The 23,425-nt window shown below is 46.4% G+C and overlaps 1 protein-coding gene across 5 annotated transcripts in view; it reads left to right on the forward strand.

Annotated features, from left to right (window-relative positions):
* dock9b (dedicator of cytokinesis 9b) overlaps positions 1-23,425 on the forward strand; it is a 40,759-nt gene that overhangs the window by 5,710 nt on the left and 11,624 nt on the right. For 3 of the 5 annotated variants that reach the window (XM_067259990.1, XM_067259993.1, XM_067259994.1), the window contains 33 exons: positions 7,204-7,320; positions 9,816-9,905; positions 10,893-10,975; positions 12,230-12,299; positions 12,908-13,003; positions 13,457-13,591; positions 13,725-13,899; positions 14,217-14,272; positions 14,789-14,863; positions 14,981-15,121; positions 15,612-15,842; positions 15,972-16,094; positions 16,231-16,313; positions 16,575-16,697; positions 16,884-16,963; positions 17,122-17,309; positions 17,742-17,807; positions 17,999-18,091; positions 18,231-18,342; positions 18,501-18,619; positions 19,070-19,156; positions 19,325-19,414; positions 19,543-19,658; positions 20,156-20,225; positions 20,437-20,562; positions 20,650-20,721; positions 20,854-21,000; positions 21,127-21,210; positions 21,373-21,484; positions 21,594-21,772; positions 22,470-22,583; positions 22,673-22,784; positions 22,944-23,071. In XM_067259990.1, the coding sequence (XP_067116091.1) occupies positions 7,204-7,320; positions 9,816-9,905; positions 10,893-10,975; positions 12,230-12,299; positions 12,908-13,003; positions 13,457-13,591; positions 13,725-13,899; positions 14,217-14,272; positions 14,789-14,863; positions 14,981-15,121; positions 15,612-15,842; positions 15,972-16,094; positions 16,231-16,313; positions 16,575-16,697; positions 16,884-16,963; positions 17,122-17,309; positions 17,742-17,807; positions 17,999-18,091; positions 18,231-18,342; positions 18,501-18,619; positions 19,070-19,156; positions 19,325-19,414; positions 19,543-19,658; positions 20,156-20,225; positions 20,437-20,562; positions 20,650-20,721; positions 20,854-21,000; positions 21,127-21,210; positions 21,373-21,484; positions 21,594-21,772; positions 22,470-22,583; positions 22,673-22,784; positions 22,944-23,071 (3,693 nt within the window). Of the gene's footprint in view, positions 1-4,842; positions 5,092-7,203; positions 7,321-9,815; positions 9,906-10,892; positions 10,976-12,229; positions 12,300-12,907; positions 13,004-13,456; positions 13,592-13,724; positions 13,900-14,216; positions 14,273-14,788; positions 14,864-14,980; positions 15,122-15,611; positions 16,095-16,230; positions 16,314-16,574; positions 16,698-16,883; positions 16,964-17,121; positions 17,310-17,741; positions 17,808-17,998; positions 18,092-18,230; positions 18,343-18,500; positions 18,620-19,069; positions 19,157-19,324; positions 19,415-19,542; positions 19,659-20,155; positions 20,226-20,436; positions 20,563-20,649; positions 20,722-20,853; positions 21,001-21,126; positions 21,211-21,372; positions 21,485-21,593; positions 21,773-22,469; positions 22,584-22,672; positions 22,785-22,943; positions 23,072-23,425 lie in introns of those variants that run through there. The other 2 variants (XM_067259992.1, XM_067259989.1) reach the window with 2 other exon arrangements.

Here is a 23,425-nt window from a genome sequence, read left to right on the forward strand (position 1 = left end):
GTGGTCTGTGTTACAGTGGGATTAATCAGGTCAAAGCATTTAGGGGTGTGTGAATGTGTGTGTGTTTGTGTATAGTTAGTGGGGGTGATATGGAGGTCCAAGTACTGGGGGCCTACTGTGAGTCAGCTAATTTCTATATTTGTCCTTTAATCCAAAAGAATGACATCCAAATGATGACTATATACCAATATATTTATGAGTGGTTTATGGTGCAGGTTTCTGTGTGTGTGTGAGTTGTGTTTATCACCCACAATGTCACAGTTAACAAGGAGAGCAGAGTGTGAATGAAAGGAGTGATCTGTATAATGGAACAGTGAGAGAGAGAAAGAGAGAGGGAGGGAGAGTCAGGGAGAGAAGGAGGAGGGGCACGGAGACAGACGAAGCGAGAGAGAGGAAGCGAGACGGAGCGCTTCTCAGCATCAGCACCACCAGCAGGAAGAGAGAGCGAGGAGAGTCGACGCCCTGCTCTGCTCTGACTGAGAGAGCAGCTCAACTCTTTCCCTCGCGGACTCGTTCTTCATCCCTCCATCTCTGCTGAGCGATCCACAGGGCGACCAACCACAGAGGAGTGTGCGGTTCACGGCTGTAGCACAGAAGCAGAGAAATAGCTCCTGGACTTTATCTCAATCTTCAACTTCAGTTGACTTGACTGCTCCAGGCATCTTTCTGCATCCTTATACGCTGACTGATCCAAAGAATCAGTCTGACAAAAATCTGTCTCTCAAGAGATTATACAGAGGATTTCTAGAACCTCCCTCATCCTCTGTGGACTTGAAGGCATATGGACGTACCAAAGTGGGGGTTTCCTGAGTGGAATTAACACCTAAGCAGATTAGAAGATTCATAATTGTTGGACAGCCTCTAGCTGGTCAGAAACTGAGAGTGGAAGTCTGAAGTTGCGAGGTGGGAGGTAGGGGGTGAGAGGTCAGCGTTCTCCTGGAGGGTGATGGTCAGGTGTAGGTGGAGGAACCATGGGCTGCACCACCAGTGTGGTTCTCTTTGAGGGGCTTCGCTCCATCCTTGAGAGGAACTGCGGCTATGTGTATAAAGGCGCCGCAGAGCTGGGAGTGCTGGAGGAAGAGGAGGAAATTCTGAGCCTGAGACTGGGGGCTCAGTCCTGGAAAACCACCACAGCACTGGTAAACCTAGCTTTGGAAACATACCCTATTAGTAGTCTTTTTACATACTCATCTTAAATTGTGTAAAAAATATAGATATTTCTACCAATCCATCCTCAACTACAAACTGTTTGCATGTTAAAGACATGGTGTTATGATCTTTCATGAATCATTCCTAGTTCAAGTGGAAGCCTGGTAAACTATACATGGCTCAGCTTTAGCTGGCAGCAAAGATTACCAGCTTTCTGCTAATGGTCTCCCATGAGAAAGTCTTCCTGGGGTAAGTGTTGTGTACCAGTCAGCTTTTCTAATACAGCATGGGAAGTACATTTGCTTACCTTTGGCTCAAACGGGGATGTGTGTCATGCAAAGTCAATGTGATTTAATGACCGATCAATGACCGCTGAGGACGAGGGTGAAGGAGAGGCGAGAGATGGTTGGGGTGAGGGAGGAGTGCCGTCTGGCAGGAGGGAGAGGAGGGTGGCTAGGTTGGTTCAAGGTTAAGGGTGGAATGCTCTCTCAGAATAGGGCTTCTCCTCTTTAGTCACAGAAAGCTTCACTAATACAGTGCCTTAGCACTGAGTTCAATGGTTTTATAGCCTTTAGCTCTTTGGGATAATGCATTATTAGCTTTCACAAATTTTGGGATAATGCATTATTAGCTTTCACAAATGTTTCTAGTTTGCTACTAAGTTATGTCTGTTTACACCATGCTTCCAAGTTTTTCTTGGAATCATCCTCTTACTTTTCACCATGATCAAATATGCCTTTATGGAAAACAAATGATAATCATAAACTTAATGCCTCCTAGTTGTTTACAAGATGTCTGGCCTTAACCGAGAGATGTTCTGTGCTGTACTGAATAAACCAGTCCCAGACCAGAGTCTCCACTGCCTTTAAGACGGTGTGGTGACATCATAGAGTCCCTCACATCACTCATCCAGCTTGGGAACTCCCTTCTTAGATTTCACATTGGCAAATGGATGACATATGTTTTCCCGCTACCTGGTTCTCCTCAGTGTATTGCAGCAGGGTACTGGTAGAGTGAAGGACGTTTTATGTCTTTGTGGTTGAGATTTTGCCTTGCATTTCTGTAGTTCATGTTGGCTTGACCTGATCATCCTGTTACCTGGTGAATGCTTAAAATAGCTTTAATATCCATTGAGAGTGTGTGTGTGGCCTAAAGGGCATTACTTAATTGCCTTTGCACTTATGTAGTTTAAGTTAACTTGACTAACTGGTAAACACTTAAAAAAAAAGTTTTTGTTGAAAATATACAAATCTGTGTGTGTGGCCTATAGGGCATATTTAATTACTTTTCAGGTTACACCCTCAATCTCTCTATCCCCATTAGCCATGTAGTGAAGGTTAGCTCCCAAACATGACGTCAATCTGTTCTTATGCAATTCTCTCTGGGCCTGTTGGTCTATGTGTGTGTATGTGTCTGGGGAAGGGTGTGGAGGGCTCACATGATCTAATGGGTTCAAGCTGTCTCAAACAAATAGGCACCCTATTTCTCTCTCACTCTTTTCCACTAATTTGTTTCCTCACTCTGTCTTCTGCATGCATGACATGGTAAAACATTATTCGGATGGACTTCAAACATACACGTACACACCAACACACCAGACCCAAGTACAAAGCCCGGGTTTAGCCTGGGTACAAGAGCTTTTCCACAAGTCTGGTTGAATGGCGATGGCAGTGGGAGCAATTTACAACAGCCTCATTATCATGGTGACTGATACTGTCACACAAGCTTCTCTATCAGTATGGGAAACACAGTCCATAGGAGGAACCGGTACAGCATAGCCCAACTTGCATTGTCCAATCTAAGATTTCCGAATGATTTTGGTATGCATTCCCAAGGGTTTAGCCCAATTAAATGATACTGCAGTTATTGTGTGGGTCTCTTTTCATATCAGAAAGGGGGTCATGTTACAGTGGTAGAGCGAGGGATTACCCTTGGGCAGTTAGTGATTTTTTTTTGTGTTGATTTTTGGATTTTTTGACGGCATAAATAATGAAAATCATGTCAAGTTCACAGGCATATCAAAGAGACTATGAGAAGACGCGCGCACACACACTGACACACACACACAGATACATGTGTGCGCACACACTCATGTTCGGTCTTTCCTCTATATACAGTAGCTTGGAAGTAATGATGATGCTGAAACTGCAATGCAGAGATTGTCCCTTTGAAGTCAGCCCGACCCATGTCATGCCATCCACTCTCCCTGGCTCTTTCTCTGTTTGTCACTCCTGCCTTTCTCTCCCTGCACACTTTCTATCTCTCTCTTGTTCACTATCACGATTGTAACCCACAGCAAATTATTGGATGTATTTGGTATAGCTTGTGTTTGTTGATTCATGACAGAACATGAGTGAGTGGTTATTGATTAATGGCAGGCTACTGTAAGGTCAAGTGTGTTTTATCTGAATGTTAATGTGTTCATGGACATCTGTAGGCAGGTTCCGATAGGATTAGAAAAACAAACAAATCACAGATTAGATTAGTGATTCACATTAATTCCCGTTTGATGATCAATTCTAAATGTTATCATTGTTTGGCACACAGACACTTTCAACTGATTTAGTAGACTGCTCCCTGCCACTCAGACTGCTCCTCCACAGATAGAAGAGAGGGAGGGAGGGAGGGAGGGAGGGAGGGAGGGAGGGAGGGAGGGAGGGAGGGAGGGAGGGAGGGAGGGAGGGAGGGAGGGAGGGAGGGAGGGAGGGAGGGAGGGAGGGAGGGAGGGAGGGAGGGAGGGAGGGAGGGAGAGAGAGAGAGAGAGGGGAGATTGAGAGAAATAGGGAGAAAGTCAGAGGGAGGGGGGGAGAGAGAGAGATAGAGACAGAGATGAAGGCATTAACCTTTTCTCACCAAGTGGAGAGGGGAATGCTGTCAGCCAGGCTTGGCCGTCTAAGGGCCGGATGAGGGGAAGTGTGTGTTCGCACACCCCGCTGTGGGTGCCTGCTGGGCAGGAGACGCCATAGCAACAGATCAAAGGGAGACCCAAATATCACTGCGGAGAGGGACTTTATCAACACAGGCTCAGACTCAGAGACGAGGGTCGGAAGACCGGTTTAGGTCTGTTGATTGTTGGGGATTTGGAGTTTCAAAACGTAATTCTAGGTGCTCATACAGTATCTCTCCTGTCTCTCTCTGTGTCTCTCTCTGTGTCTCTCTGTGTCTGTCTCTGTCTCTCTGTCTCTGTCTGTCTGTCTCTCTCTCTCTCTCTCTCTCTCTCTCTCTCTCTCTCTCTCTCTCTCTCTCTCTCTCTCTCTCTCTCTGTCTCTGTCTCTGTCTCTGTCTCTCTCTCTGTCTCTCTCTCTCTCTCTCTGCTTTGAGCAGTGAAAGAGTGTGGCAGGTGGATCTGGTTTGCTCAGCTGACCGTTTGACTTCATGGCCCCCAGGAACTTTTGTTGAGGAGTGGAGTTAGATAGAGTGATCTAATATTGTATCCCCTCCCTCTATCCTCCCTCATGCATGCATATACACACACACACACACACACCCACACTCTGTCACACACACGCCTCCACAGCTGCACAGCTGTGTGTGGGAGGGGCCCTTTTCCTTCTGCCCCGAGAGAGAGCATGAGAGAGAGAAAGAGAGAGAGAGAGAGAAAGAGATTGTGAAAGGGAGGAAGAGAGTGAGCGAGGCAGGGTCGTAGGGATTGAGACGAGGCGAGTCACAGTTCCAGTGGGGAACTCTCAGATCTGAGAACCTACACCCACTGAGCATGGCTTTCTCTGCAAGAAAGCCGTGACCTACAGGCTGAAAACGTGTGTTCTGTGTTGTTGGAATACTGCAATAGCCTTCGATCTGGGGGCTGTACCTGGGTTGTTAAGAATGCAGGGACGGGCTGGCAAAGCTGCCAAGAAGGAGCTGGTGATTGAGTCTCCCCAGCAGTACAAGAGTTTGGCTGAGGCCGAGGGAGAGCTGGAGGCCACCCCACAGGTGGCAGGGGTAAGTCTGGCTTGAGAACCCACATCAGGTGGCAAGGTTGAGACTGGATCCAGGACCATGTCCATCAATAGCTGGGCTATTAAACACTACAGCATGTAATATGGCTTCAAGGTTTGTGATTGGTCATCCTGTTTTTATCACTTAAAAACAGAAAGAGTTCTATTGATTCATTTGAGATGTTTTGATTTTTAAGTGGTGATGTTACTAACGTGCTTCATGGATTGCAAAGGAAAATTATAGGTTTCAGGGCACTTTGTCTCCTAGGACTTGAATCCTTTTTTAATACGTATTTTAGAACTGGAGCACTCGCAGGTTTTTCATGCCTTAACTCTTCCCGTACTCTGTGGATATGAATTGGAACCCCAAAACCTTTTTAGAATTATTGGTAAATTACATTTTCAGTAATCCATAGATACTTTCTAACAATGCAATATCTTGTTCATTTAGCCACTGATAGTCAAGAACATTGCAAAAAATACTGTTTATTACTTTATCTGGGCAATAAACTAACAGAACCCTTTTATGCATGCGGTGCCTAAAGCATATACTTTTCACATTGCACAGAAAGTCCTTGTTCCCTGCTCCATCCTTCCATAATCTTGTTGCATGACATGCGTATTACAGGTTTTTCATATCATGTAATCTAGAGTGCACGGCTATATGTCACCAGAGATCTATAGAGGAGGAGGGACATGTGGAGTTGACTAGCTATACGACATGAGAGGTGGAGCCCACTGGTGAAAAATCCTGAGGAAACTCCAGATCTTAACACAGCTTTCCTGCTCCATGTTGTCCACTCCAGACATGCTGTGTGTGTTCTGAGTGAGACTCTATCTCAACTAGCGGATGATTGGCTGTGTATTGTGTTCATATGGGACTGTTTTTGTTGGATGAAAACATGCTGGGCTATCGTCAGGCATCAGTGGCGAGTGTCCAGCTGGAAATAAAGATTATGTTTTTATGATTATCAGATGATCTTCATTAGTGAAAGTCCATATTGAATATCTGGATGTAGTCCACTCTAAACTGAGGGAATATTATACTGACATAATCCTCCAGGCTCTTACAGGATTGTAAGAATTATAGGTGAAGCTGTGTTCAGGCGTCTATGTAATTGGACGGAGGTCTGTTTGTATTGGTTGGAAAGGCACCCAAGGGGATGAATACAAAATAATCTGAATTACAATAACGCTTTGCAGCCTGACTTGAAATAATAAGCCATCAACAGAACTCAGACATAGGGGGAAAGATTACTTTATTGACCCTGGCGGTGTTTGACTAAAGCTTGCTGGATTTTCAAGAGTCAGAGTTAGGCTATATCCTATCCTATATAGACTCACATCACATTCCCTAACACATCATGTCAGGGAATACAGACATGATGTGTACCCTACTGTAGTCCACTTCCAATCCTACACACAAACAGCTGATGGAACATCATCTTTGTAATGCTTGTGGGGGGGGGTTCTTGGGACACGGAGTGTCTCACTTAGGGTGTTTCCTGTGGAATGCTGAAGCTCTGTTTTGGAATGCTGCGGGTGTTTTAGTGAACCACCAGACCTTTAACCTGTTTCCCAGCACCGATGCCCTGCTCTGGACTGCGGGCATGGGTATGAAGTCATGGTCTGCCAAGAGAGCAGTTGTGACCTCTCATTGGACAGCAGGATGGTCTGAGAGGACCAATGAGAGGCTGTGTAGCTGAAGGACAGCGTGTGAGCTCATGCCACAGTGACTGGTACTGTGGCACACAAGGCCCTCCGCTCCATCCGTCCTTTCTGCTCCTTCTCATCCCTCTCTCTTTTGCCCTCCCTCTCTCAAGCCTCATTCATCCCCTTTGCTTGTGCCAGGGAGCAGCCTCTGTCCAACAACAATGTACACTAGGCCACAAGCCTCGGATGATCCATCCATGGTTTAAAAGTTTAGGTTGCTTGATTGAGTCTGACATACGAAACATATCAGTGGAGATCGTCCCTAAAAAAATCATTTTAGTTCGGCTCTAAGCTTAGTTTTTGAAGCTGTCCCTAGAGGTTGAGGTTCGACCTCTGACATTGAAAGCTTTCAGTCCGGAAGCTTCCACCTAAGCTAACGACCTGCTGTTGTGTGTCCCTCCAGGTGAAGCCTAAGGTCATCGAGCCGCTGGACTACGAGAGCGTTCTTCTGCAGAGGAAGACCCAGATCATCAGTGATGTGCTACGGGACATGCTCCAGTTCCCTCCGGATGACTTCCAGGTGAGACTGGACCACCACCACAGAATACCAGGTTCTAGAATATCCGTTCAGTCCTCACCATCCCACCTTCATCCACTTTCCCTCTGTCTAGCAACCGTTTTGTGAAGTATTCAAAATGTCTCGTTTTTAGCACCAGCGGGAATTAGAGTTTGTATGAACGACTTTAAACCTTCAAAATGCGGCACCCAGAGAGAGAGCCCACATGTGTAAGTGGTCGTAAATCTTCTTCCCGTGTGTCCTTTGGCTCTCAGGCCACTTGAAGAGTTTGCACGCTCTGTAGAAATGCTGTTTGTGTTCAAAGGAACCAATACCCTGAGTAAACGTTACATCACCGTTCCACAATCTTGGTGTGGAGACGGAGAGAAAAGACGAGAAAGACCGAGACAAAGACATCTCTCTCTCAATGGTCTCGTAGTTGTAATGTCGCCAGAAGAGTCTGGGAGTGTGAATCTACCCTTTTTCCCGTGCGCTGCACTGTTTGTGTAGTACCTAACGGCCCTGTGCGTTCTGTAGGAGCATACAGAAATACACTTGGAGCAGGGTGTTTGGTAGTGCGCCTCTCTCTGGCAGTGCTGGGCCCTCAGGTGGAGTCCAGGCCTGGGTGTGGTAGGTGTGTCAGGGGCAGAGCAAGGCAGCCTGACCCTCCATGTGGTTCCCATTAACAAGCCTGAACACTAGCCAGCCAGCCAGCCAGCCAGACACATGGCCTCTGAGCTCCTGGCTCCACTTGGTGTATGTCCGCTTGGATTGGACAGACAGGGGAGACCAGATGCAGTCAGGCTGTTGATTGGCTTGCTCGTCTACCCACAGAGAATACAGAGAAACAGAAAGGATTCTTAGTCAACTGACTTTTTCCACGGAAAGATCATGTTTTTTCTAACTAAAGTAAATCATTATCAATACAGTATTGACACTGTACATTGTTCAATTCACGGCTATCATGATAGCTGTCTGTCAGGTTGTGAGTGTGACTATTGTTAGGCAGTATTCTCTGTGCCAGTCACTAGTCAGACCTAGCCCTTAGTGACAGTGACTCTCACCGCCTGTGAGTGTGAGTATTGTCATCCTGACAAACTACTTCAGTCTGGCAAACATCCCACAGCACATGTGGTTCTCACAGATGCACAGCACATACAGTACACACACATACACACGCATGCATCCGACTCCCTCCCTCCTCGCGTGTAATTAATCATTCACACTTCGATGAGCAAACATACTCGCACGGAAATACACATTATACATACACAGACTCGTGAGAGAGAGAGAGAGATAGCTGGGGAGGTAAAGTAACCATTTGGGCAGTGGTTGACCGAAGCAAAGAATGGGTTGGTTGCGGTCTACTGTACTGTGATGATCTGAAGTCTTCTGGCCTGTCACATCTACACATCCCTCCACACCCCACGTCACTCTGCTGGAGCATTTCTCCATCATCCCTCCATCCTACCAGAGCGCTTGCCCTTTCCTCTCCAGGAGATTTAACGCCTGACATCCTCCAGCTCTCCGCCCCTGGGGGGCTGGCAGGACAGGAACACACTCCCTCACACACGCACACAGACTGGGAAACCATTCAATGCAGGGTTAATGGGCGTGAAAGGAATGCTATTAATTGGTTGCACACAGTTGGACGTGGACTTGTTAAGATGTTCTAGAGCTGACTGGTCAGTGTTTGTTGGATGGGCTGTGGTGTTGAACTGGACACCTTCTGACACCTTTGGAACCCAGTAACAATGCAATTGCTCTTCTCATCTTGTGTTTGTTTAAATGTCTTTAATAACAAACTGTAATGCAAATTTGATAGCGTTTTTGGATACTTTTTTGAGCAGGGTGTGCTTCCCTCTGAACTACTGGTGATAAATACACCTTTTTTTGTTGTTGTTGTTGACAGAATCAAAATTGCCACAGTGGGTTTGAAATGGAGGGTAGTGTGTAAAATAAGATGTAACACTAGCTTTGGCCACGTCACGAGTTGAAGAGTACAGTAGGTCATTGTGTCACTGTACCCTATCGAGTGAGCGGAGGAGCACTATGAACTGGGACGACGAGGACCGCTGGACTTTCACAACCCTTCAGCAGTTCAGAAGATGGGTGTCTGGGTGTCATGCTGCCTCCAGGCTCTCCCTGTCCTGGTTGCACTGCTGCCTGTGGCTCTGTCTGAACCCATTATGGAAGTCTGTCCCAGAGGAGCAGAATTAGATGTGCGAGGAAGCTCTGGGGCATTTTCTACAGACCCTCATCATTCTGTGTTATTACTATACGTCCCTAAAGAGAACAAGAACAAAGACAGTTGATTTCCTCTAAGGACTTGTTTCCCAGACCGTAATAACGCCTAATATAGGACAAAAACACCCTTTAAAGAAAGATTTAGGTTGTTTAGCTTCCTCTGTATCTGCATAAATGCGACGTTGTCATCTTCTGCTCAGAACACAAGGGGCCAAAGTCCTGTGTTCAGCCGTGAGCGTGGATGAGTGACGTCTTGTGTTTTGTCTCCTCAGATGTCCACCCTCAGGCGTCAGGGTAGAACCACGTTCTCCACGGTGCCGGGGAGCGCTGAGAAAGAAGCCCGCAGTCTGTTCGTCCAGGAGGTGAGACTGACACACACCTGAGCTAACAGGCCGAGATCTCCTTTCAGACAAACCTGAAAGATATTTCATTTTACGACTGCTACGGGTGTTCATTTGCGTTCGAGTGTGTTTGTTGTGGGGGGGGGGGATATGGTATGTTTGTCCATGTACTAGTGTGGGAGACCTCTTCATATAGTCTGGGTTCAGGAGCATTTGGGTTAACATTCTTTCCAATAGGGTTTCTGGGTACAGTATATGGGTGGGGATGTATACGTTTGTGTTATGTGTGTGTGTGTGTGTGTTTGTTTCTGTTTGTGTGTCTGCTTGTGCGTGTGTGTCTGTCCTAGGAAGGTCATGTGGTCTAAGGGGTCCCAGGGGGCAGGGTGTGGTCAGATTATAGGAGTACAGGGAGATTTCCCCTCTGTGGCGAGGGAGTGACGTCATGACATCATCACCAGCTGCAGCTTGTTGCGGGAGGGTCATGACTCTGATTGAGATGTTTTTCCTTGTAACGGTTAACCAATGAAAATTGTAGAAGTCATAATTCAGGTTTGATAGAACTTCGACACAGCTAAATCCTTTTAATACTTCATAATGAGTGAGTAGCTGGTTGGTTTTACCATGCTCTTAAGTTGAGTTCTCCACCCAGGCCTACCTGCCAAATCCTTTATTCCTAAGGGTGTATGTTTTGCTAGCTAATCTCATTTGTTATGAGGTGATTTAATCATCCTAACCATTCTACAATGGGTTCAGGCTTTGGAGTCTTGACCACACTTCCAGTATTAGAACCTCTATTCATTCCCTTTGTTTATATTACGGTAGAAAAATAATTTTCTCCTCGCTATGCATGCATTTTTTAAGGAGTGGCACTTTGTTATTGTTTAAAAAGACCAGTCATCGACTCATCTTCTCAGTTTCTGTCTCTACGTCTGTTCACTCACTCTCCCTCCCCCGTTTCTCCCCCCCTCCCTCCCTCCCTCCCTCCCTCCCTATCCCTCCAATCTGTAGTGTATCAACACATACAAGTCGGACTGGCATGTGGTCAATTACAAATATGAGGATTATTCCGGAGATTTCCGCCAGCTCCCAAAGTAAGTACCAGCTGTGCTGCCTTGCGGGGAGGCAGGCTCAGCTGTAAAAGCAGGTGTGGCGCTGCAGGGGTTGAAACAGCTCTTCTGATGCCTCTACACACAGCTATACTGACAACCCTCCTGGTGGGAATACTAGAGGTTCTGTTGAACTAGGCCTTTCTAGGACGGACACTTGGGACTGTAATAGACCTAGTCAGACCTGGAGGTTGGTTATCTCTCATAGTTAACACACATCAACTTGGCCTTGACATTGAGTTGGCATGAAGTTAACATTGGCCTCATTCCAGGGTCACTAAAAGGAGAAAGTATTGATGTAATTGACTGTGTAAATACAAGCAAGTACTGCAGAACTGTTAATCCTGCTAAAAGGTTTGCAAAATTGCCTTTAAGATCATCAAGTCAACAAGTTATCAAGCCAACCCTCATTTTGAGTTAAGTACTGAAAATGATGTGGAACTTAATTTGTCATGCTAAGTCCATCCACACTTTGTTTACTGCCTTTCGATTGTGTAGAAAAAAGGAAATGTGTTTGTCTCCTGAGATGTGGAGGTACTCCACAACAACAATCAACAGACTTCCTCTGTTTTCCTCAGCAAGGCCTGCTGGCGCTATTCTGGGACTGCTGTTAAATTATATCAAAACATCATGGGGGGTGGGGGGGGCTGGGGGGTTGGGTGGTATTCCACAATCCATGGGGTCTGTGCCCAATGTCTTTGCTTTTAGAGGCCCACTCCCTGAGGACATTGTGGAGGGAATGTGCTTTACAGATGCTACATATCACGCTTGTAGCCAGTGAGCATGAAAAGAGGCGACCTCTGACCCTGACCTTGGCGTTGTTTACTTAAAAAGTCCCATGGAGCTTGCTCCGTACTGTGGAGGTCAGAGGTTTTTCACTACATCTGCAGCTCAAGTTTTAGCTATGGAGTGTAACATTCAGCTGTGTCTGAACTTGGACTGGCATTTCAGACCTGGCCTTGAGAAGGATGTAGGACAGAGTGAGACATTGTCCCAGTTTAACAATGTCACCAGTAATAACAACTGTGGATTCGGTGTGAAGATTTCCATTGCAAGCCAAGACTGATAGGCAGTGTAGTAACAAAGATAAATGTGCTGTTAACACAATGTAGTGAAGAACAAACAGGCCCAGGCATATTTCTATGTCAGGCATTGAGACAGAGCTGTTTTAAAACCATTACATATCACATGTATATGCATATGTGTACTTGTAAATATTTTGAATGTGTTGTTGTACAGTAAGGTGTCCAGACCGGAGAAGCTCCCGGTCCATCTGTTTGAGGTAGATGAAGACATGGAGAAAGATGAGGTAAGCAGAAAAGTCCCAGAATGCTCCTTGGTTTGTCTGGGAATCCCAGCAGGTGTCCTTGTCTTGCTCATTATTCAAGTCGACTCAATCCTTCAACAGACAATCTGTGTTTGGTACCACGTTGTACCTTAATAAACCACCTATTATATCCAAACCCCTATCCGTTATATTTGAATATGAACTATAAACCCTACTTGGGTAAAACAACATATTTTTTAATCAATTCATACTTAATTAATGATAATAATAAAAAATCTTGCTTCTGATTGTTCTGGCACATACCCAGACTGACCCGGTCAACATCGCCTGCTTCTCTCCCCATAACTCCTTGATGTAAACAACACATGAAGTCCTGTCCAGTAGTGACCCCGACACAGGTTTAGGACAGTAATCTATCTTAAAGTCATAGGCATGCTATTGCTGCTATGTCTGAGTGAAGGCTGAAAACATGCAGTGAAGAACACACTCCTCAGTACTTGCAACACACTGCTACTCCTTTTAGGACCTTGAAGCCAGCTCCTACCTCCAGATTCACTTGGACGTGTGTGTGTTTGTACGTGTGTGTGGCATGTTAATTATCTATTGTGTTTGTCCTTTGTCCTCTCTAGGACACAGCCTCCCTGGGCTCTCAGAAAGGAGGGGTCTCTAAACATGGCTGGCTGTATAAAGCCAACATGAACAGCGCTATTAGTGTCACAATGAGAGTAGGTTCCCTCAGAAACACTGCATCATACTCGTTACACGTTCAGTACCTTCACTTCAACTGCTTACTTCATCCATCTCCAAAAGCACACACTGATAATTTTGTTTCATATAGATCGTACAACCCACATAACAGCATTGGTAAAGACCATACCATGACCATTATCTTTGTTTAAATGTCCCTTATTTGGGCCCTTTGTGGTTTAGCTAATTTCTATTATGTTTAGTTAAAAATACAGTCATTTTCACCATACAGTATGTGATTATTACTACATTACCCAAAACAACTCTGCGCACATGGAAACTAAATTAGCCAATGTAGTACGGTAGCCTCAAGTTTTTCAAGATCCCACGCCCCATCACCCCAGCTCTTACTCCCTGCTCAGTATTTTTAGTAACCAGATGATCTCAGTGTCTGGTTGTTTACTTCCTCTATTTCTGTCTCTGTTCTGAAGTCCTTCAAGAGGAGGTACTTCCACTTGGCCCAGCTTGGGGACGGTTCCTACAACCTCAACTTCTACAAGGATGAGAAGACCTCTAAGGAGCCCAAAGGAACCATCTTCCTAGACTCCTGCATGGGGGTGGTCCAGGTAAGAGAAACATGAAAGAAAGCGACCAGACGTAACACACTCGTTTTGGTTTCAGGCACAGCGTTTAATTTCCCTAAATACATTAAAAAAAATCTTTTGTTTACGTTCCCCCAAAAATATTTTGGTTTTGCAGAACAGCAAAGTGCGTCGGTTTGCTTTTGAGCTGAAGATGCAGGACAAGAGCACGTACCTGCTGGCGGCAGACAGCGAGGGGGAGATGGACGACTGGATCTGCACCCTCAACAAGATCCTCCACAGCAGCTTTGAACTGGCCATGCAGGAGAAGAGGAATGGAGATCTGCATGACGGTGTGTGTGTGTGTGTTTGTGTGTGTGTGTGTGTGTGTGAGAGAGAGAGAGACAGAGAGAGGAAGAAATGGTTGAATATTTGTGTGCGAATTTGCGTGTACATGCTTGTGTATGGCAGACCACCCATGTTTTCCCTCTTAAGATGACTTTGTTGAAGCACTAATCACTCACGGGGATGTTACGTTATAAATACCTGTCAACCGTGAAATACTTGAGCTGCTCTCAAGATTACTGGAGCCCTCTTTGTGTGTTCATTTATGCATACTGTATAGGGACGTTGTTACTAACTGAAAAGGCATTTTGTTCTTTTCCTATAGATGATGAACTTTTAAAGACTGACCTGTCCACAGGAAGTTTTCAGGACAGTTTTCAGGTAGGACATTTTGAAACCTAAGCTTCTACACCCTTTCACACTGGTCATGGTCTACCATTTTACACCCGGGCTAAGCCCTACTTAGATCTATGCTGAGCAGGTTGGGACGATATTGGTGTTATAGTTTACAGTGAAACCGATCTCAAACACCATTGATTGTCTGCAGATGTGGGTGTCTAGAGCAGAAGTCTCCAGCTGTTCCTCTCATGATCCTAGTCACCAGGTCCAGACTTGCTTTGAAAGTGCCAACCCAACACACATCTGGTTTAGCTGTGTGTGCAAGGCCTCCAAATGCAGAGGCCAGACGAGGCCAGCTTGTCTGCTCTCTGGATGAGTGTCCAGGGGGGAAACGTGGCAGTGTGGAGGCAGACCAGCGTCAGAGCCACCGGCTCGGTTGCACAATGGAAAATGGAAAGACCTATATTAACTGGCAGCCAATACATTAAGACTTGGACCACTCAGTCACCTACTGCTTTGTCAGTCTGCCATCTACAATTATTTTCCATTTCTCTCCAGACCGCCAGAGATATTGAGTCCAAGATGAGGAGTGAGACTCGCCTGAAGCTGTTCACTCTGGACCCAGACACACAGGTGGCTGAACAACTGCCTGACGCTTTTGTGTGAATCGAAATGAATCATTTTGTTTACTTCACGAAGGTACGACACTGTATGCTTCGCAGGCTCATTTTGTCTGTAATGTCTCTAAAGAAACTAGACTTCTCAGGGATCGAGCCGGATGTGAGGCAGTTTGAGGAGAAGTTTGGCAAGCGTGTGCTGGTGAACTGCCATGACCTGTCCTTCAACCTCCAAAGCTGTGTTGCTGAAAACGACGATGGGCCGACTACTAATGTAGGCTCAAAGACACACACACACACACCACACAGCACACACACAAACTAGCACTATTTTGGAAAATATACTTTTAGTAAATATGTCTGGAACTAGGTCATAATCACTTAAGAAGATCATCCACAGCCCCTATGCTCTGGCTAGCTGGATCTAATCATCACTATTAGTGTTGTGGTGCAGGAAATGTGTTTTGCCATGGAAACCAGTCAAGGACTCCCATAATGCATTAGGAGCAGTCTGATGGTGGTTTCCTGCTGTCACTCCCTGAGGTCTGCCTCAGTGATGTGAACAACACTCTGCCCTGGGAAAGAGAAACAGAAGCCCTGCCGAGGACTCACACATATACGCACACACACACACACACACACACACGCCCAACGCTTAAGCATGGCTCCTGTCTTCGGGAACACAAATCACTTTTACATACAGACCACACACTCACCCACGTACACACCCAGGCAGTTAACCCTCCCCTGCTCCCTGTCCTTAGGTGGAGCCCTTCTACGTGGTCCTGTCTCTCTTCGACGTTCAGAACAGCAGGAAGATCTCAGCAGACCTCCATGTGGACCTCAATCACCCTCTGGTCCGGCAGATGACATCCGGCTCTTGGTCAGGAGGGTCGGGGTCGGATCAGCGCGTCAACGGAGGGGTAGATGGACCGCTGGGGGGCGACAGACAGATCAACGGGCTACCAGAGGGGGCGCTTCAGTACCCTAGGAAGGTAGATATGTACTTCCACTATAGAAACCCTGTGGTCTCCCTCTCTTCTAGGAGGCTGACAAAGTTCACCAGTGCAGAGATACACAACCCTGAGCTTTACCCCTCCCCTTGTATCTCCATGTTTTTCCAGGGGGTGTTTTCTGTGACGTGCCCCCATCCTGAGATCTTCCTTGTGGCCCGGATAGAGAAGATCCTACAGGGGGGGATCACCCACTGTACTGAACCCTACATGAAGAACACTGACTCCACCAAGGTACAGATCCGACACACACACACACACACTGGTTTGTTTTACTAACCTAGTGGGGGCTGACGATTCCCTCCTTCCTAAACTCTGTGGCCGCCGTCAAATTCTTATTTTTTGGCTGTGTTGCTATGTTGTTTCTCAGGTGGCTCAGAAGGTGTTGAAGAATGCTAGGGCAGCCTGTAGCCGACTGGGCCAGTACAGGATGCCGTTCGCATGGGCAGCCAGGTACAAGAAACCTGCTTGCCTCTCCTTGGGTCTGGAAGCCTAGGATACTCTGCATAGTCTTTTTTTTTTTTGTCAGGATGCGAGATTGTGCTAAGTTTCAAACTGCTGTTTTCTCAAACTTAGTTGATCGTAAAACATGGTTCTGAACAGCCTCAGCTCTCGTTGGAAAAACACCACCTCAAAAGAAAATGATTTAAATAGATCTTGTGAAGCTCTCCCCCATTCCTTCTGTGGTTCTGAGGGTTCTCTTGTGTTCCGCAGGCCTGTGTTCAAAGACGCATCAGGGACTCTGGACAAAAGCGCTCGCTTCTCCGCGCTCTACAGACAGGACAGCAGCAAACTGTCAGACGAGGACATGTTCAAACTGCTGACAGACTTCAGGAAGTAAGTTCTGATCGAGAAAGAGCAATGAAGTCCTGATAGACAGACTGTAGTGTCATTAAAAGCTTCTTAGACAGACCCAGATCTTTTGCATACACTGGTTACAAAAATCGAGTGGAATAAACTTCACAGCTGACTCGTTTCAATACAACCATACACTTGATAATAACTGCTACCTCTGTCTCTCAGACCAGAGAAGATGGCCAAGCTTCCGGTGATATTAGGGAACTTAGACGTGACCATAGACAACGTGGCTCCAGATGTGACAAGTAAGCCTGTAGGACCAGCCAATCCCCCAGCCCATGTGAAATCCTCTACCTTTTATTTAAACTCACAATTGAGTCTTATATTCACCACCAGCCATGAGTTTACCATTTGCTGATGTCACTCAGTCCTCTGGTTCTTTTCCTGTTTCCTGTATCTGAAGATTGTGTCACTTCCTCCTACATCCCTGTGAGGAACTTTGAGGGCAACGAGCCAGGCAGCGCTCTACTGGAAGTGGAGGAGTTTGTTCCGTGTATCGCTAAGTGTTCCCAGCCCTTCACTATCTACAACAACCACCTCTATGTCTACCCCAAACACCTTAAATACGACGGGCAGAAAGCCTTCGCTAAGGTACCTAGGCTTGGATGGAATAATGGGAATTACACAATAAATACATGCTCTGAGGCTATGTCTCTTACACTTCATATTTATGTTTCTCTCAACTTATGATTATTATTCTTTTAATATATCTTCTGCAAGAATAGGCGCCGATTTCGTGTTTTCCTCAGTGGGTGCTCACGGGCGCACAGTCTTTAAAATTTAATTTTAAATGAATGTAGTCTACTGGCAGTCTGACACACGTGGGTGCTCGAGCTCCGGAGCACCCACAGTATCGGCGCCTATGTAAGTATCTTTTGCAGTTGTTTGTTTGAAATACCGGAATCAATTATCTCATTCAGCATCTCTCTCTCTCTCTCTCTCTCTTTCTCTCTCTCTCTCTCTCTCTCTCTCTCTCTCTTTCTCTCAATCTCCCTCTTCGTCTCTGCTTTTCTCACTCCTCAGGCAAGGAACATTGCGGTTTGTGTTGAGTTCAAAGACTCAGACGAAGAGGACGCTCAGCCCCTAAAGGTAAACACATCAGCATCCCCCGTTACCTCTCATCAACTTTACATACTCTGCACATCCCCTGAAAAACAGCCACAACATCGTATTTCAATATGATTCAGCATAGTTATGTTTGCATGTTTATTGGGAAACCCCTCAGATATCTTGGGGCTTAGCGAAGCTGACTAGGCGTGTTTCAAACATTGTTCCTCCAGTGTATCTACGGCCGTCCAGGAGGACAGCTCATCACCAAGCAGGCCTACGCTGCCGTCTTACACCACCAACAGAACCCAGAGTTCTACAACGAGGTTCTGCTCCACTAGAACCCACCCACATCCTACACAAGAACGCTTTGCAAACTTTGAACGCATGCGAATGAGCGCACATGATTTGGGCAGAATGTGGAACTAGGTCTCTCTGATTAATAACGACTTGTTTTGGCCCCAGATTAAGATGGAGCTGCCCACCCAGCTCCATGAGAAGCACCACCTCCTCTTCACCTTCTACCACGTCAGCTGTGACAGCAACAGCAAGAAGAAGGACCTCGTGGAGACTCCAGGTGGGACACACATAAACACACACACACACACGCACACATTCGCACAGTTAGGGAATACGATCTGTAATTGAATGGACATAGGTCCAGTAATGAAAACCCTAGCTGTTACTGCGTCTGATCATGTGTGTGTGTGTGTGTTTGTGTGTTTTCCTGTGTAGTGGGGTCTGCGTGGTTGCCCCTGCTTAGGGACGGCAGGGTCATCATGAACGAGCAGCATCTACCTGTCGCTGCCAGCCTGCCCCCTGGGTACCTCGCCAGCCAGGATGGCACTGTCAAGGTAACATTCAGATGGTTTATGATTGGCTAGTGGGGTCAGTTTTTTTAAATATCCAACCAATGACCAACATTGTCTTCCTTATGCCTCACACTCTCTTTGTCATCAAGGTTATACCGGTCTTGGTCATCAGGTGTTTGGCATGCGTAAAATCATTAATCTAATTACTTTCCAATCAATAATACATCTGAAGATCTGTCTGCAGGCTTTTGTCTCATTAGGCATGATTGGTTTGGGAGCTTGTTGAGGCTTTCCCATCTGTGTGCAGTAAAACTGCATTAACATTCAAATGTAGGCTAATCCAGTTGACTGAAGATCCTCCCAGAAAGCAAATGAGGTGCCCCTCCTGTGCGGGAGCACCAGTGCTGTGTCAGGCTGGGCTAATTGGTTTAGCTGAAAGCAGAGAGTGGAATATGGTTCGTTTCATGGCCTTCTCCTCATGGTGTGTTCCAGCACTCGGGTCCAGAGATCAGATGGGTGGATGGAGGGAAGACCTTGTTTAAAGTATCGACTCATCTCGTCTCCACTGTTTACACCCAGGTGGGTACAGTATTTGATGCCTATTTGTCAAACACGTAGTCTCTGATGGCGTCTTATATTTCTAACTTGCTGTCTTTTCCCATCAAGAAGGTGAGGTGTTTAGTGTCCAGTCCACAAAGTTGTGGACCTCCAGCCATTGACGCCCCACTTTGTATTTCTTCCCTTCAGGACCAACATCTACACAACTTCTTCCACCACTGCCAGAGCATGGAGAGTTCAGAACAGGCATCTGAGGGAGAGCTGGTCAAGTACCTGAAGGTACAGAAGACACCTCAGGAGACCTAATGATAATAATAAATACAAGATTATTGAATAAAGGGGGAAGCAAAGAGAATGACAGTCAGATGAATGTGTTTTTTATTGGCTCATGGTGTGTGTTTATACAGAGCCTTCATGCCATGGAGGGTCATGTGATGGTCAATTTCCTGCCAACTATTCTGAACCAGCTGTTTCGCGTTCTGACCAGAGCCAACCACGAGGACGTGGCGGTCAATGTGACCAGGTGAGCGGTCAACCACAACCGTTCTCCTTCTGAAGTGACGGTCACGGTCTATACTAAAATGCCCTGTGTATTGTTTAAATTGTATTTGTCTTTTGCTTTTGGTCAGCAGAGTGTAATGCAAGTGCACTTGTATTGAGAATCTAGGGTCCATATTCACCTTATAGGCTGAAATACCCAGGAATCTCTCAGCCCTTACTTAGACTTCCAGGTTGTCTTCTGTTCTCCTTCTGTTCTTGTTTGTGGGAAGCCTCTAGTTTTCAAAAGTCTTCACCTGTGGCTAACTCTCACCATATGTGTGTTTTATTTAAAAGGTCCTGTATGGACCGTGCTGTAACCCTTTGAAGTCCTCTCGTGGTATTTTAATAAGGTGTTGGCTTGTACTATTACTGTGTTCTTCATTGCTGGCTTGTTCTCCTTCTTATCATCTCACTGTTTCTCTCTCTCTCTCTCTCTCTCTCTCTCTCTCTCTCTCTCTATCTCTCTCTCATTCTCTCCAGGGTGATGGTGCATGTTGTAGCTCAGTGTCACGAGGAAGGCCTTGAACATTATCTGAGATCCTATGTTAAGGTTTGGTTTCACTTGTACTTCTTATCTTACACTGACCGGAGAAAACACTCAGTGAGATGAAGCCTGCCTAAAGTCCTGCTCTGTTTGTAACATGACAAAAGCATTCAAAGGGAATTTAGCTATCTTAGTGGTTGCAGGTCTGTAGAACTGGTATACAGCAAATGATGCTAAGCTAAGAGTGATGAGAACCTTTTCGGCTCCCTCTCTCTAGTTTGTGTTTAAGCCTGAACCGTACATGACCAGCAGTGTGAAGATGGTCCATGAGGAGCTAGCTAAAGCCATGACAGCTATACTCAAACCCTCCACTGACTTTCTCACAAGCAACAAGCTGCTCAAGGTACAATCCCTGTTTGTGTGTGTCTATGGGTGTTGGTGTGTGCTGGTGCAAGTTCTTCTTCTGAGATATGACATTTCTGTTTTACAGTACTCGTGGTACTTCTTTGAAGCCTTAGTGAAGTCTATGGCTCAGCACTTGATTGAGAGTGGGAAGGTCAAGGTGAGCTCTTCCACCCTCTGCTCTCCTCTCCTTTCCTCGCCTCTCCTCTCTCCTCTGCTCTGCTCTCCTCTCTGCTCTCCTCTCTCCTCGCCTCTCCTCTTCTCTTAAACCTTTCTCTGTTCTCCTCTCCAGCTGTCTAGGAACCAGCGCTTCTCTGCATCCTACCACCATGCGGTGGAGACCCTGGTCAACATGCTGATGCCTCACATCACCCAGAAATACAAGGACAACCTGGACGCAGCCAGGAACGCCAACCACAGCCTGGCCGTGTTCATCAAGGTAGGACAGATCTCCACAGACAGGGACATGCCGAGACTCCTGTGTGTGTTTGTGTCTGTATTGAGATACTACTGGGTACGGTCTTGAGTAAACAAGGTTGTTATCTGATGTGTTTCTCCTCACCAGCGCTGTTTCACCTTTATGGACAGAGGCTTTGTCTTCAAGCAGATTAATAACTACATCAACTGCTTCTTACCTGGAGACCCCAAGGTTAGTTTCATCATCTTGAAGATATTGCCATCGGTTGTGGATTCCTTTTCAGTGTATAACGTTATTGATGAATAGCAATGAGTCATCACAGGTGGAGGAATGAGTTTTCAGAATATTCAGCTTTCAGAACTGCATTGTTTTCCTTCTGCTCCTGTCCGACAGACGCTGTACGAGTTTAAGTTTGAGTTCCTGCGGGAGGTGTGTAACCATGAGCACTACATCCCTCTCAACCTGCCCATGCCCTTCGGAAAAGGCAGGATCCAGAGATTTCAAGGTACACACACACGCACACACTTACGTAATTTGTACAGGATCTAGCTTTTTACTCATTATACACACACACTCACACCCATGCACACACCCTGAGATACATCCTCTCTCAGACCTGCAGCTGGACTACTCGCTGACTGATGACTTCTGTCGAAACCACTTCCTGGTTGGGCTGCTGCTGAGGGAGGTGGGCGGAGCCTTGCAGGAGCTCCACGACATCCGTCAGATCGCTATCCAGGTGCTGAAGAGCCTGATGATCAAACATACCTTCGACGAACGCTATTCTGCCAAGGTGAGGAGGACTGCCCACTTCCTCTGCTCCACCCGGCCCCACGGTTTTGCCCAATCAAAACCTTTACTTACATTTACATTCATGCATTTAGCAATCGCTTTTATCCAAAGCGATTTACATTTACATTACATTTACATTTAGTCATTTAGCAGACGCTCTTATCCAGAGCGACTTACAGTAAGTACAGGGACATTCCCCCGAGGCAAGTAGGGTGAAGTGCCTTGCCCAAGGACACAACGTCAGTTGGCATGACCGGGAATCGAACTGGCAACCTTCGGATTACTAGCCCGATTCCCTCATCGCTCAGCCACCTGACTCCCAGTCAGATTTCCAAGAGAGAGCTTTACAAAAGAGCATAGGTCACTGATCATAACAACGAGATAGCCCCAAACATTGCGAGCAGCCAAAACATGAAGCATACATGGTGGAAAACCAAATAGGTGCCAAAGGGAAGAACCATAAGAGCATGCAGTTAAACAAGTTACAATTGAACAACATGAAACTCCCCACTCCCCCTTACTTCCAGGAACACAATTGAAGCCTTTCCCATATATACTTGTATGTAATTCAATTTATAGTCAAATATTATTCGGAGAAACTGCAACAAGTGATGAGGTTGAGCCAGTAACTGATGCGTAGGATTGTAACTTGAGATGAGCCTTGTCCAACTACAGTAACCCAGCGTGTGTTGTTCCAGAGTCAGCAGTCCAGACTGGCCACCCTCTACCTGCCTCTGTTTGGCCTGCTCCAAGACAACGTCTACAGGCTCAACGTCAAGGAGAGCTCCCCCTTTACAACCAACCACTCCAACGTAAGACTGACCCCCAGTGCTCAACAGTGGAATCACAGCAGGATATCATGACTTGTTACCTTGTTCATCATCTCTGTGTCTTCTTCTAGAATGGCAGAGATGACTCTCTGATCGGGGTGTCCATGGCATCTCCTCCAAGGCTGGGGGGTTGCCTGGACAACAGTCTACACAAGGATGTGTTTGGGGTCATCTCTGGCACAGGTGAGAAGTGTGTGTGTGCATGTGTATGTATGTGTGTTTGTGTGTTTCTTCTCAAAATAAATGGTATCCCATGCTGTGTGGTGTACCATTTACACACTCTCTCCTCCATTTGTGAGAATCACCTCAGATGTTCCTCTCTAATCTGCTTCGTCACTGCAGCCTCTCCCCACACCTCCACCCACAACATCAGCTCTGTGCACAATGACTCACGAGGCTCCCTGGTCAGCACTGACTCTGGGAACAGCCTGCTGGACAAGAGCAGCGACAAGACCAACTCCCTGGAGAAGGTATGGAGGAGAAAGACAGACGGATAAACAAAGTGACCAAGAGACAGACAGATAGACAGCAGAGACAGGCAGACAGACAGGCAGACAGGCAGACAGACAGACAGGCAGGCAGGCAGGCAGGCAGGCAGGCAGGCAGTCAAACAGAGACAGAGAGATGGACCGAAAGAGGCAGCCAGACAGGACAGCCCAGTTACAATTTGAAACAACCCAATTATCCCAGACTCAACATCGTTCCCACAAATATATATCTGCCCAGGTGTGTTGCCTGTCTCACTTGTGCGGTCTCTGTCTGTGTGTGAAATGCCCAGTTGTTTTCAAATGATCCTGGTAGTCCCTGACCCTGTCCAGCCTTCA

The sequence above is a fragment of the Osmerus mordax genome, chromosome 22 (assembly GCF_038355195.1).
Source record: "Osmerus mordax isolate fOsmMor3 chromosome 22, fOsmMor3.pri, whole genome shotgun sequence".
NCBI lineage: Eukaryota > Metazoa > Chordata > Actinopteri > Osmeriformes > Osmeridae > Osmerus > Osmerus mordax.